The sequence below is a fragment of the Pezoporus flaviventris genome, unplaced genomic scaffold (assembly GCF_033815535.1).
Source record: "Pezoporus flaviventris isolate CSIRO_AGI_PZ_B2104156 unplaced genomic scaffold, CSIRO_AGI_Pfla_v1 ptg000097l, whole genome shotgun sequence".
NCBI classification, from domain to species: Eukaryota; Metazoa; Chordata; class Aves; order Psittaciformes; family Psittacidae; genus Pezoporus; species Pezoporus flaviventris.
Genome location: NW_026892645.1, coordinates 4,483,035 through 4,497,967, shown reverse-complemented (window position 1 = coordinate 4,497,967; position 14,933 = coordinate 4,483,035). Strand labels below are relative to the sequence as shown.

Sequence of the window (14,933 nt, the reverse complement as noted above, 5' to 3'; positions counted from 1 at the left end):
CCTTTAGAGGCGACTCAAACAAATAACCAGAACAACAAACCTCTTCTCTCTCCCACAGTTTGGCCATCTGGAGGATTTGTTAGGCCAGCGCTCCATTTCCTACTCTCCAGGAGCAAGACCCCTTTTCTAGCTAAGGAAGTAATAAATAAGATGCAATGGCTTATACAATGCCAATAAAGATAAGTATCTTTCCATAAACAAATTTTTCATATATGTAATGTTGTGATTACTAAATGTATATCGTACCTGTTTGGAACAAAATGAGATTCTTGCAGTTGTTCTCCCTGCTCCACATCTCTTGGGAAGCCATAAAGCACCCATCCATTGGTCATGCAGTCTAGTGCACTTAAGCGTTCCGTCAGGATCTTCATCACAAGCTCATCTGGGACTGCAAAGAATTCAAAAGATGTTTTTTATTTTGTATGCTGAGTCTGCAATTAAGGAAAATACATGCTACTTTTTCTGGTTAGACTGCTATAGGAACTAAAACACAAAAGAGTTATTCCCATTTATGATTGATAGATTATGGAGAGAGGAGTTACTGTTGACTTTTACATCTTTACAGTGGTACCATGGAACCCCAAACTTGTAAAGAACTGCAGGACTAAAGCAAAGTATTTGGTAAAAACTGATGCCTACAAAATTCTGCAATGTAGTTTTTCCTCTCAGCCCTATTGGGTTGATGTCACAGTGAAATGTGTGACACAATCTCATCAAAATGCAAAAATAATGACCTGACTTGTGAAAAAGAAACCCTAAAACAGGAAAGAAATTTCTGTAGCATTCTGTATTTAACTTCACAGATGACAATGGCTCTGCCACAGCAGGCTGGGTGCAGTACTTCTTCCATTTGCCCAAAGGCTTGAAGCTTTTACAACTGAAAATAGATTTCTGAAATGTATTTCAAGTAGTGTAATTACTGCATTGATGGCTCCTAATTTTAGAGATAAAAGTTTTCTTTATTATTATTTTTCTTTAGGGCAAGAGAGATCATCAGCAAGATGATGACTGGGGTTACAATTACTATGCAGCTTTTAAAACACTATTTAATGGGACATAATGGTAAGGAGGCATCCTGCGTATTTTCACTGAAATATTTCAATCAGACACTTAAACATCTTTGTTTATCTATGTATATCTTGTGATTTTATTTTATATTTTTACAGAAGAATTAAATGTTCCAGTTCACCAAGAGTGATTATAAAATTTCCAAGGACTCTTGCAATTGCTGGGCTTAGTGTTAAATAACCCCAAAGAAAGGTCAGCAAAATCACCTCAAGCTACTTCCCAAAGAAGCAGACTAAACAATTTTCAAGCAGCGAGGAGAGCCCCTTCCCTTTATTTGTACAGTATGTCTTATACACTGTTGCCTCTACTGGAAACAAGTGATAAAAAATGCTACATAAATCCACATCATGGAATGTTGATGTTTTGATACTCACTCTGCCATCACATCTGCATACAAAAATACAACAACAATTGCTCGTAGGAGAGTAAAAGTGTCACATTTCTAACAATGCAATTCGCTTTAGGACTAGCTGACAGGAATGTGCCTGTATTTTAGTAGAGTACATTATTAGCAGTGCACATTCATACCCTGAGTACAAGCAGGTTTTAAACCACAATGATAGAATCCACTTGCTTCCTGAAATTTAACATTTCCTAATGACTTAAACCTCTAGCATGAAATTCATTACTTCTCCTTTAAATAATCAAATTACTGAGTTTACAGAATTGCGCTCAGGATTCAATGTACCAGCAAAAAGGGAGGAAAACCACAGGGAATTAATTAGAAAACAGATTAGTGTATTAATTGAGGATATCTACTTCACATGATAAAAAAAAAACAAACCCAGGTTAAGGGGATGAATATTCTCCATCTGCTGAAAGAAAAAAGGGATGGACTAAAACCAGACACTTGACAGAGAGCAAAATGACAATGCAAAACTAGGCATTCCATTAAAAATAGGATTCACAAAATTAACTACACAATAGCGCAGCAGCAGGCAGAAACGTTATTAGGCAGATGATACTTATCTAAGACCTGAGCTGCAGGCAGGCATAGGGGGGGTAACAGCAGAATTTCAGTGCTCTTTACAGGGCAGTTGTTCTCCCCACCCTCCAGGTTACAAGAACTAATTCAAATCCAAGACATCCTAGTAGGAAAAAAGAAAATCCCACCTTCTCTTTCCCCAGGATGTATTCCATACAAAGACTAGCGCAATATTCCTGTACTCCTGAATCTCTGGCTGCAGCACTAAATTTTCTGTATTCCTGCATGCTATTTTACCATGATTCCTACTGGAATCATTAACGTGGATTTACAAGGATGCCAAATTACATGTTTGGTTTGGGTTGTTTGTGGTGTGTTTTTTTTTTCTGGAAACATTTTCAGAATGCTTAAAACAGTTTTGCAATGGATTGGGATAAACCCTACACACCCTGAGTGAAACTGCACTAAAGTGGTATTCTGCCAGAGCCGACATCCCTGTGAGCCGAATAGGGAATCCGAGGCAGAGCCTGAAAGCCCCAGGAATGCCACAGAGAAATAAGGTGGTAGGCTGGGCTGTTGAGCTTTCAGCAGATCATAGGAGATTCTCCAGTTCCAGGGGCCAAATAGCTTCAATCCTGCATATGGGAAGTAGAAACATTACAGCTTACAAGAAAATTAGAAAGGAATTGTGATGGGAACCAGGCAGCATCCTCTCTATGTGATCACTTCCCACAGGCCTTCTGCGAATCCTTATGATCAAAATCCTCCAATTTGGTCACTATTTTTGAGCAAAATTGAAGCAATCACAAGAGGGGAAGAAAACAATCAAGATGAAGTGGCAATGAATTAGTAGTTTATCTAATGACATGTCAGGTCTGGGGTATCTTGAGTAACACTGGGGATGTGTTCTAACCCTGACACCCTGCTAATTTCAGTGATGACTGACTAGAAGATACCAGCAATACACTTTAGATTGTTTGTATGCTCATGTACATATATACATCACTGAATAATATAGATGCTTACATATTTTCTGTGCCTCCCTCTAAAGCTTGATGGTGAGAAATAAAACATAAACAAGTCAGGCAGCAAGCTCTGCTCTCCTCTTGATTAGCAAACATACCTATCACTTCAACACAATAGGGGAACATAGCTTGTTGGCTGTTCAATGGCATTACAAAGTACATCAGCTGCCCTTGAACAGGAATAGTCACACTTAGAACAGCTGCATTAAAACTGTAAAACATCTTCCACAGACCAGAGGGGGATAAAAAAAGGAAGCAAAAAGGAAGAAAGAAATCAGTATTATTCTTATTTTGCTGCAGTACAGACAGAGTAGGTAATGAAGAACTCTGCAATATGGTATTCCTTTTCACTCATGTGGAACTGTCTCTTGAATGTAAGGCAAATTAATAACCTGTAATTGGAGGGGCACATGGTCTGTAAGTAACTAGCCAGAGGTCTCCTGGCCTTAAACACATGACCCAGTGGGCTATATAGCAAAGTAAAATTTAGAGCTTTTCTGATGAGACAGTCAATCTACATGTTTTAAGTAGATTATGAAGCACAAGAGCTTTGAATAATCAATTCCTTTTCAACATAAGCTTGTGTGAGTTTCCAACTCTGAAAGTTGGGGGAATGAGACTCTAGAGAGACTTTACTTTATCATTAGAGAAGTCCAAAGATAAGTTTCTTGTCAAAATTACAACGTGCTACAAAGAGATATCCAGATTAGGTAATGTGGAAGCACATCTCTATTAAGGCGAGAAATGAAAGTGCAGGAGTAAAATTCACCCCTCAGACATAATGCTGCAGAGCTGCTGAGCTACAGTGATGCCCTGTGCCGACAGCACCATACAGAACTGTGGACCACGGTCATGGTGAACCTCAGAAATGGTATATGTGGCAGAATGAGGCCAGCTCCATACAGAAATGTAATTTATTCATGCATACATCCTTGCCTAACATGGATACTACACACCAAACCTCCTTTATCTCCTGTTCTGTCTCAACCATGTTAATGGTCTAGACTACACAGCTGAATTAGCAGCTGTGGACCTAAGAAGTGATCTAATCAATTCATGGCTATGATCAGGCAGGGGACAGGCAATAGAGGCTTAAAGTGCTCCTGCTCATGCTGGAACTGCTGTGTGGACACATAGGGATTTTCTATCTCCAGGGCTGTCAATCATCAGACCATTTAAAAAATAAATTTACTTCCCAGAGCTTCAAAGGTTTTCAGAGGTAGAAGGTACTCCTTAGGAAAAGCAATTCCTCATGAAACTCATAGGAGTGTGGCCCATTAGCTCTTACCCAACCGATAGATCTGCAGGACTAATAGAAAACTGAATCAGGCAATCAGTTACAAAATCATGCCATCTGCTCCAGACAAAAGTAACAGAATGTTAAAGGCACATACTTGGGAGATTACAGGGCACTATTCTCCTATAGCTTCAGTGCTGTCAGTGCTCCAAGCTATACGATTATCATATTTAAATTGATTCCTCCTCCATATATTACCCCTTAAAACAGACTTCTGTTTTAAGGGCACTGACTCACTTCTCCAAACCTATAAAAGCTCAATTTTAAGTCCAGCATAAATGCATCTGCATTTGCAGCTTTGTGCTGCAAAAAGTTTCAGGTCCTTTAGACAGTATTGTCCATTTATCCTTTACCCTTCTCTTGAAGAATTTTTTTAGGTTAGGTCTGCAGACTTTCACAGTTAATTCAGATGCCTGAGGCTTGACAGTTAACATCTTGCCCTGAGTATAAACTACCGCCAAAGGCTACTTCCCTGGATTGTCCTGTCAATCCTAAATTTAGCAAAGCGTGAGATTTGCTTATTTTATTGTTCTATAAACTCTGGGTTACCCACAACAGGTCATTTCATGCAGGTCTTTTAGAGAAGCATTCTATTTTCTCACCCACATTAAGGTCCGCAGAGACGGTAACAATTATAAATGGGTTTTAACGCGTCAGACAACAATTCAGCAGTGATTTACCATCCCATAGGTCGATCGGTATTTGAATCTAACCCTGCCAACACCCCAGATTCGTGACCACGGGCTGCTGCCCCGTTCCACAGCGCACAGCCTGCTGTAGGCAATAAACCCTCACCCCGGTACCTCTCGCTTTGGGGGGCACAGGCCGCTTTATGCTCGCAAGCGCCGAGGCGCGGGGGGAGCCCCGCCCGGCCGGCCCAGCTCCCTTGTTCTCTACCGCCACCTGCCGGGGGCGGCGGGCAGCGCGGAGCGGCGGCGCCCGGTACCGAGGCTGTGAACGGCCGACACCTCGGCATGATTGAAGCTCTCCGTTAAGTACCGTAAGTAAGACCCCGCGGCCCTCGCTGGCGCTCCGGGTCCCGAAGCCAGCGCAGGTGAAGAGGCGGCGTGGAAAACCCCCGAGGTAACGTGGCGTTTGCAAGGAGCAGTAAATCCCGGTCAGTCCCCTCATCAAATGGCAAATTTACATTGAGATGTAATGCCACTAATTTTACATCCACAGCACTGCCGACAATGGGTCCCTGCAGGAACTGGAATGATTATTTTAATACACTAAAATAAACAGTATGGTAAAGTATTTTGTTTCTACATTTTATATTTTTTATTTTCAAATATACCAGAACCTGTTATTTTATGGTTTTTAGTAATTTAAAATAGGAATTAGCCGCATTAAAGAGGAAGTGATGACATTTTTGCAACAGGTACCATTCAAATCATAGATCAAATGATAGGTGATAAACGAAGACCTTCAGAAATGCCCATGAAAGGAGCACATCTTGCTTTCTCCCATAGTTATTAAGTCAGAAATCCAGGAATCTACACCTGATCCCATTCAGTGACTAGGTAAGATTCCAGCCCCTTACACTTGTTAGTGGTATCTTCAGATTTAGCAATGGAAATTCAGCCCAAATTGATTATTCAGCATGCAAACACAAAAAACATTTTTCCCCCCACTAAAAGGCCTCTGGGATGTTTTCAACGTCTGTGGGTAGTTGACACAGGAGTGGTGCAGAGATAACCTGGCTTCATACACCCAGGTTCCCATCCACCCTCACTCACCAATTGCGCTGCAGCTCAAGTTCAATTCGTTTTCTGCCTCAGTTTACCCACCCGCAAGACAACAGCTACTCTGAATTACCTCACAGGGATGCTTCCAACCTGAAAGTTTCTAAAAGTAGTAACAAAATGTATACGTGCACTACTTTTTTTTACTACTTCAGCTTCTGCAGGGAGAATACCGCTAGACACAAGACAGCAACCACAGTTCTAACCCATGTAACACATCACCTCCATTATCAACCATGTTCCTCATTTTCCTCCTTATTTCTAACCTAGTTCAGCCCTACTGAAGCACACAGGCCTTCTGACAGGCAGAATTTGGCCTACAAACCCCTTTTTAACAGTGATTACAAAAATGAATAAATTTGGTCTGATAAAGTGAAACCCATCTTGGCATTCCCCATGTGGTGAGAAGGGAGGGTGATGAGGGGTTTGTTGTCCTCAGTAGCAAGGCCTGGGCCAGGACGTACTCTGAATCCCCAGTAATTGGGAGTCTCCCCTTGCTGTTCCTCCTGACACCTACCAGCTACATTAATAGGACATTCAAATATGTAAAGTGACACCCAAGAGTTATTAAATGTTTTGCTTGCCATTAAAAAAGTCTGTTTCATATAGGAGCCTGATTCTGTGCATATGATACCCAAAGCAGAGCCAAAGCCATGGTGAGCATTTGAGACCTTTTAACTTACAACCTGTTATACCCACTTCCTTACACAAACCCCCAGATCTCAGCAGCATTGTATAGTACAATGGATGCCTAATATTGTACTATTGATACTTCAGTAAAGTAACAGCGAATAGAGCTGCAAAACCAGAAGACTGGCAAAATCTATATAAGGAGGACAATACCCACTGGCTGACTTCTTATCACAATTGCTCCAGGAAACAACTGCACTAGACTCTTAAATAAAATCACATTGATTTTGTCTGCTCTGGCTTCCAGTGTTAGCTTTTTAGGGCGTGGGGTTTTTTGCTGTTTTGTTTTTACTTTTCAATAGGATGGCCCATTTAAGGCTTTAAAAATGGCTTTGTAGACTGAGTCTCCCAAGACTTGCTTCAGCCTTGAATATCTGCCAGCCAGACATGACAATCTTGATTGTTGTATGGTGTGTAAAGAAAAATATATTCTAGATTTTCAAATAAAGGAAAAGGGGATCTAATTTATCATATTTAGTGATTCAACATACACAAAAAAGTAAAATTCAGGAAAGAAGATGACAACTTACTCCCTCTCTGCCTTCATGTCAAACTTCCTATTCTACAACCTTGCATCTTTTATTAAAACAGGAAAAATAAATAAATTTTATTTTGTTCTCTTGACCACCAATTTTCTCCTAGTAGGAAAAAAGACTGCTACCTATTTTCCATAAGAAAACCTTTGTAGCAGTCCCAGAGGAAAAGTCAAAAGTTTGACTTGAAAAACGGAGCTACTTCAAAAGCATTGTCAAACAGAGGTGAAGGTTTCTTAAAAATCATAAATTATAGTGCATTCATAAATATCTCCATAACTTTACACAGTATATTTGTGATTGAGGTGTACATATAGCATCGTTATAAAACTAACTTAAATAAAGTAGAAAATCAATTTGTTTATTAGCTACTGTTTGGGCTCTGTGTGTGTGTGTGCATGTGTGTGAAAAATGAAAGAAAAATGGAGAGTTTTTTCAATAATAAAAAGGGAGTTGCACTGCAGGGCCCCTAAAGCTTGTGAAAAATTAAACTCGACGGATTCAAACTGTCCTATTTCCACTTCAAAAGGGAAGAGGCACTGAGCTCTTCCCAACTTATCTTCAAACGCCCAGCACCCTAGAAAGTTTCTTTAAAAAAAATAAAGTCTCTAGTTCCCCCAAGCACTGTACCCGTTACTGGAGCTGCTGTCTCTCCCTCTTCTAATTATACCCATGTGAGTCTATTAATCAACTTGTAAATTATTTAGAGAGCCATGCGCTGTCTTCAGCTAGTACAAACACACTGCATGCAAAGACTTGCTGAAAACCAATGGAGCTCCCAAAGGGTCTCTCTCCAATGTTCAGACAGCTTGCAGCTCGCCAGTACAGCGCTGTTAAAAACAAGAAATAACACTAAGCTTACCTCCTCAGATATAAAGATTTACTCAGCCTTTCAACTCTGAAACTCTTTGCAAGTTTTTAACAAAGACGAAGCTGCTCTATTGTCAAATCTGTACTTCACACTGAGTGACGAGAATATTAATTTGATGTAAAAAAAACCAACAACCCCAAGTGCTTTCAGTGAGACTGTGATCACAATCACCAGGGGACCCCAACTTTCAGAGGCTCCACCAAAAAGCACCCCTTTAAAACCATTCCAATTTAAAATAATGGGGGAAAATAATCTACATTTGTACAGTAATAGTTTTTATTAGAAAATAGGAGAAATTAGGGAATTCCAGATTTTAGCCCCTACATACAAGCTGCCATTGGGGACCACTTCAGATATTACTACTTAAAAAAATAGAAAAAGGGGAAAAAACAACACAGATTGTGTGTGTTCAGCTCTAACAGGCTGCAAGCAGTGCAATGTTCTGTGTCTTCCATGAATCAGCTCTCTTTACCACCTGAATCTTCATTTTGGTAGAAAAAACAATTACCCAAACTAATAGCAGTTCTCCCAGCTGAAAAGCAGAATCTTACTGGTTTGGAAGTGGTTTTTTTTTCTAGCCCCAGCTCTTCATGCTGTTTTCCTGTCATCTCATTTTTCTTGGCTTCATTTATTGCAGCCTTGCAAACAGATATATTAATTAGTGATCACTCCATGCTATTGCAGCATGAGAACACAGCACATTGAACAGTGGCATGCAAATTCCTTTCCAACTAACTGATGACCATTCCTATTTTTGTGATGCCCCCAACACCAAAAAGCTTCAGCTTCTATTTTCATTAATCAAATGCAAACATCACAAGGGGCAAACACTAGGGATATTTAGGGGGATATGCTTTCTCTATTTTTTTTCCTCTCTCAGGGTATCAAATTCTGACAGACACCTTTAAAATGATGAACAGAGATCCTGCAGACGGACCCTTAAATTAATGCATGCCCATGTTTTCAATGAGACAGGTAGAGAAGGCCATCTAGCCCTCCTCAGAACTACAGCAACCCGGGGACATGAATACTGCATCAAGGTCTTCATCATGACCGTGAGGTCTATGACAGGCTATCCACATATTCATCATTTGTCCATAGCCTGAATTACTAGAAGGGGAGGACCAGGCTCTTCACAACATTTCAGAAGGAGTCAAACTGAATGGATTCAAGTTATTTTGCTGCCTATGGAAGTGTTCTGGCCACTACACTCACCTCTTACTCCAGATGGAACTCTTCCTCGGCTGCCCAAATGGCCCATGCTAAATTTCTGATCAAGGTTTAGACAAACTGAAGTCCATGACCAGTGGATTGGTCTCAGACTGTGTAATTTTCTGCCCAGAGTATAGTTAGCAATAATTGCCCAGCATTCAGTGGAAACCACAATATCCTAAAGAAAAAGGATGTGCATTTCAGACTGGTTGTCCAAAGAACAGCTCTATGTTTATGGCAAACAGAAAGCAGTCAGGTTGCTGAACTTCCCACTGAAAAGACACTTTTCAGTATTCAGTGTGCACCAACTGCAGACTAGAATGTACTGGCAATTACAAAATTAATGGGCTCAAATATAATTCTGCTACCTTCATTAAGCACAATAAATCACCATATACAAAACTGAGAAGTTCGATAAAGCAGGAGGTAAGGTCTTTATGAGACAGCAAACACTAGAAAATACAGAAAATAGGAATGCACTGAGTAGCCTTCTGGGGTAAATAATATAATTGTCTAGGCTCTTGAAGTACATGTTGTACACATGAATAGCCATACAGGAAAAACAACACAAAGAATGTTTGTGAATCCTAAACCCAAGAAGAGATCCGAGTTAGTGAACCAGAACTAGAATAGAATAGACAGTGGGCAGCCTCAATAATTCAATAATGAGTTAGCTTTGAATAAGCTGGGTTTTGAGTCTTTTTATGACACCACAACATACCCTGCTGGCATATCTTAAATGACTAATTGTATGCAATCAATTGTGTCCACAAGAAGGAAAACCACACTGAAATCAGTCCCTAGGGCAAGCATTTTAAGAATATATGAGGCATGCCCTCAAGATTTTACGGCACTAGTTTCATTTTGACTACTAATGATTTGAACACAGCATTGCTCCCGGTCTGCCTTTGGTTCCAGGATATTCTGTGATAATGCCACTCGCATGATTCCTTGCCCAAAGAACTAAGTTTATTTGGTGCCTAACTAGAAATGCAATGAAAATGTTGAAGTTCTAACTGCTATTCCAGCTATAACACTGTCTGCTATTGATTAAACAAACTCTTTTTAAATGTGATTTTCTTGAAACTGAATGTAGTCAATCACAGTGTGAGAATCCTTCCTCTGCATTAACCTGGTTGTACCTCTGTAGCAAGACTGCAAGAATCCTTTGCCCATCTTTCCTCTTCAATACACCATGTTATTTCATTTTCTCCAAACCTCTTGCGAGGGCAGTAATGAATTCTTGTTAGTGTTTACTAATGTAAATTCATTCTTTGTTATCCCTGGGAGAGGAGGATTAGCAAAATGACAGAACCTATTATTTCTGGTATTGCTATATAATATTTATTTTTATTCAGCCCTTAATTAATTTATTTAATTTTGAAAAAAATATATGTGCACACAAGCAAAGAGGGATTTTTTTTTAGCAGAATGCACAGAAATACAGTTATTACTCCCATTAACATTCAGAAGCATTGTACAGCTTTATCCTTACCTACTACATTAAAAAAATAATCTCAAACTGAAATAATTTCTAATTTGGAGGGAGAAAGGAATTACAAATTCAATTTCATTTTCCTGAAACAGCTCCCTTGCACTAAGAATGTGTGTATTTTAAGGAGTGGCTAAAAATTATAACCTGTGAAGTTGTTTTACTCTACTGGAAATGCTTTTGGTATCTCCTTTAACGCACCTTAATGGTTAAGATGAAGTTTCTAAAATACACAGAAAGCATTTTACTAAAGAAAGTTCTTAAAGGACCTATCTTTGAATAAATAGATCATCCAAACTCTCATCTCAGCCACAACTGAAATTAAAGGAGTGAGGTATTTAGAGTGGCTGTCCTCTACTTCACAGAGATAAGACGTGAAATTACAGTATACACATAAGATTCTGAAATTAATGGATACCATGAAAAAACATGGGCCCAGAGCTTAAAATGATCTCCACATGTGAGTTAAACTGCACAAGCAGCCACTTTCATATCAATCACACTATACACATAAAGTTATTTCCATACATGAAGACCTAGGATAAATTGCAATTAGTATACACTAAGATCTCTTGCTTTTGAGTTAAATGGCCATCCTGATTAGCAGTGTCTCTAAATCAGAAAATCCTCTACTGGATCTCTGAGCCCATGTTCCAGAGGTCCCAGCTTCCCTTTCAGGCTGTAGAGATTCATGCTTTCCATTCCCATGGTTCCCACGTAAGCTCCTAGTCCCAGTGATATGGTGACTGACACAGAAAATTAATGCACTGAACTCGCCGAGTTACAAATAAATGCAATCCATTCACTAGAGATGAAGTTTAGAGTTAAAATGTATTACCTCATGGCTTGATAAAGTGCCTGACAGAGGGATAGAATACCCAAAGCTGCAGGCTGCCAAAGGTCTTTTTGAAATGCTTAGAAAAGTACTGAATCTCTTGCTATGGTATCAAGGGAAACTCAGTTAATTTTATAGGCTCATGTTTCAAATCTGTGTAATTCAGTCTCAGAATTAAGCTATTGTGCAAAAAAAGGGGACTTTCAAGCTTTCCACCTTACCAAATGACTTTCCTTGCTAAAACTAAAGACAATGAAGATTTTTCTTTGCTCGGGGGGTTTGCTCAAAATTCCATTAATACTGAAGATTAACCAAGATTTCCCAATCTTAAACAAGATTGTCTCCTTTTAGTCATATCGTTGGCAACCCTTTGGCCTGTTGCCAGAAACAGGACTGAAAGCTCCTCTTCCAGGCCATTGTCATTTGGAAAAACAAACGTTTTTACATGCTACTGAAATACAACTTATCTTTTAGAACTACAACTCTTGTCTGATTTTTAATACCCACCACATTGAGACAGCTATCCTTGTGCAAGACAACTAACAAACACCTAAGTTTAATCTGCTGCCCTAAGGAGCTTACAGTATTCATGATTTATCTGAAATCACTGCAGAGCCTTGCAAAAGCAAAGAATGCTTAGATATTCTTTGCGGTAGTCCCTACCTATGACCAAAAACGCTGATAGAAATGAAATGCAAATAAACTTTAAAATATTTTCATGAAAGTAATCTAGAGTAACATACTAAAAGTCATTAAAAAAAAACAGAGAGCATAGTTGTTGTTACAGCCCACTTGAAATAAAAATGAAACACAATACTGTGCTTTAAGTGACAGTTTAAACATTTTAAAATTATACATCTAGATGAGAACTCTGATTTTGATTTAAAGATAAAAACATGGAATTCAAATTTTGGAATGCGTAGAAGAAACCTAAATTTTATTGGAACAGTGAACTATTTGCTTTGAAGATATCAAAGAGCTCAGCAATCTAACTTCTGTTATGCAGTGCTACAAACCACACGTAAGGAATGGAATTAGTGAACTTCCAGATTACTCTGGTGTAACTCAGGTTAGAATATGACCAAGAAAAATTCACTCACAATTTATTTTTTTGCTACAAATTTTTAAGTACAGTGCAATGAGACAACAACGTGCCCTACCTGGATATCCACTGTCAATGTAAGTCTTAATGAGTTCCCCAAGTTTTGTCTTGCCTGCAACAATTTCCTTTAGCAGTTGCCCACAGCAAACTAACAGGAAGGCAGAACAAAAAAGACACAAGGTTAAATTTTAAAAAGGAAACAACAAAGAAGAGAAATAAAACCCAGAAGCTGCATAATGGAATAAGGTCACTGAATAAAATAAAAGTTGTAGGGTTTGGGGGCTGGTTGTTAGGATCTGTTTTTTTTCTGGCCAAGCAGAGCTAAAAGCAAAGAGACTGAGCAGGGGAGAATACTGAATAAAAAAGAATACATTTGGCAAAGAACATATTAAAAATAGACATAAAGATATTAATCAAATATGTTTCTGAAATAACAAGTCGAGGATTGCTCCTGGTTTTCACTTTTTATAAACTTGTAAATACTGAATAAAGTTACACCTGCTGAACAGCATGTCAGCGGCTCAGCTGGAGGTGCAGGAAAATCTGCAGTTCAAGGGAATGACTCCCTGGATCATTTAATGATCATGTAAGAATTATATTTAAAAAACTGTGCTAATGCAGTATTATAATTGACTTCAAACACACAGAACACCAGGAGATGCAGATTTAAAATTTTAGTCAGGACAGTGGTATGTGAAATACTGCCTTTCTGACCGGAGTTACTGAGTCTCACTGCCACAAAGCAGCTTAATGCAACGTTCCTGACTTATTTCACAGGGAGGGAATCAAGGCATGGAGAGGTTATACAACATCCCAAGTCTTAGTTTCAACTCAGTTTTGGTTAGTATTAGATAAAAATCACTCTGTACATTATTGCATGACCTTTCAATTAATAACTGGAAGTTAATTCTACTTTTTCTGAAATCAAGAGCACCAACATCTACAGCTGCACTGACTTTAATGGCAAGAGCAGCAAGCCCTTTCATCTGCTTTATCACCATTAATCAGCCTGTTTGGCAAACAAGAGGAAAAATACTCCACAGCAACATCTCTTGGATAAAGCTGATGGAATTTAATGTTTAAGCAACAAGGGATGAGCACAAATTTTAACAGTTACTAGTTGTCCTGAAGAAGAAAATTTGTGTCAATACATGGTGTGAATAAATGGTGTGAAAACATAACAGAAACTCAGCTCATAGACCCCAGTTTAAGAGAACTAGTATATATATATATATATAAACTTAAACTCAATCCAATTCATAAGACTATTTAAACTGTGCTTTAATCCCAGTATAATCTGAATACTATTCTGAAAAATGATGGTCTATTGATGGTCTATTAATTAAAGACTAAATTCTTCTAATATTTGGTTTACAGTATACTTAAAATTCAACATACAGGTAAAGCAGTGGTAATGGTATTTAGTGAGCAGCTGCAGCAGTCTCATCCAGTAGTTACTTTAGAAAGAAATGCAAATTTTGACCTAGATGAAAACACTATCAAACTTGCAGTTTTAAAAATAAAGTCCAAAAACATTAAATACATTCAGATACATGAGGACAAATTTTTTTAAACACATTCAAACATGGTTTATTTTTATTAAGCCAATGACACCATTATTAAAAACACAGCTTTGAATAAAACTACATTTACTTTTAATATGACATTATAATCCACAGCAATATTAAAATAACTGATAGCACAATCTATCAGTTTTATCTGTACTTTTCAGTATTGTAATATAGATTTTTAATTAATTTAAATTTACCTTTTTCAAGTTCACCAGATATCATTTTAGTCACAGTTATGTATGGTTTTTAAAACACTAAATAATAGTAAAGACTGCAAATAGAAAAATGCTAAACCTCGGACCCTGAACTGACAGGTAGACAGTTCATAGCTGTTTCTGTGCCTGTAATGGAAATGCCCAGACCTACGATCTAGGCATTAGCATGTTAACCATGAACAAGCATCATCTAGAATTTTCTGGACCTCCTTTACCAAAGTAAGAGAATGCACTTTTAAATAATCACTTCTTTTCTACTACATTACTTCAGATGCACAGAACCTGAGTCTTCATTAAAGTTCAGAGTAAACTCTCTTTCAAAAGAGCCCCAGTTTTGGTCAGATAGCTGAAA

General features: G+C 38.5%; 1 protein-coding gene across 3 annotated transcripts in view; it reads right to left on the bottom strand.

Moving 5' to 3' along the window:
* Positions 1–14,933, bottom strand: part of AK8 (adenylate kinase 8) — a 68,112-nt gene that overhangs the window by 27,360 nt on the left and 25,819 nt on the right. For all 3 annotated transcript variants that reach the window (XM_061476786.1, XM_061476787.1, XM_061476785.1), the window contains exons 10-11: positions 12,854–12,943; positions 247–388 (exon numbers count right to left, since the gene is read on the bottom strand). In XM_061476786.1, coding sequence (XP_061332770.1) covers positions 247–388; positions 12,854–12,943 — 232 coding nt within the window. The remainder of the gene's footprint in view (positions 1–246; positions 389–12,853; positions 12,944–14,933) is intronic.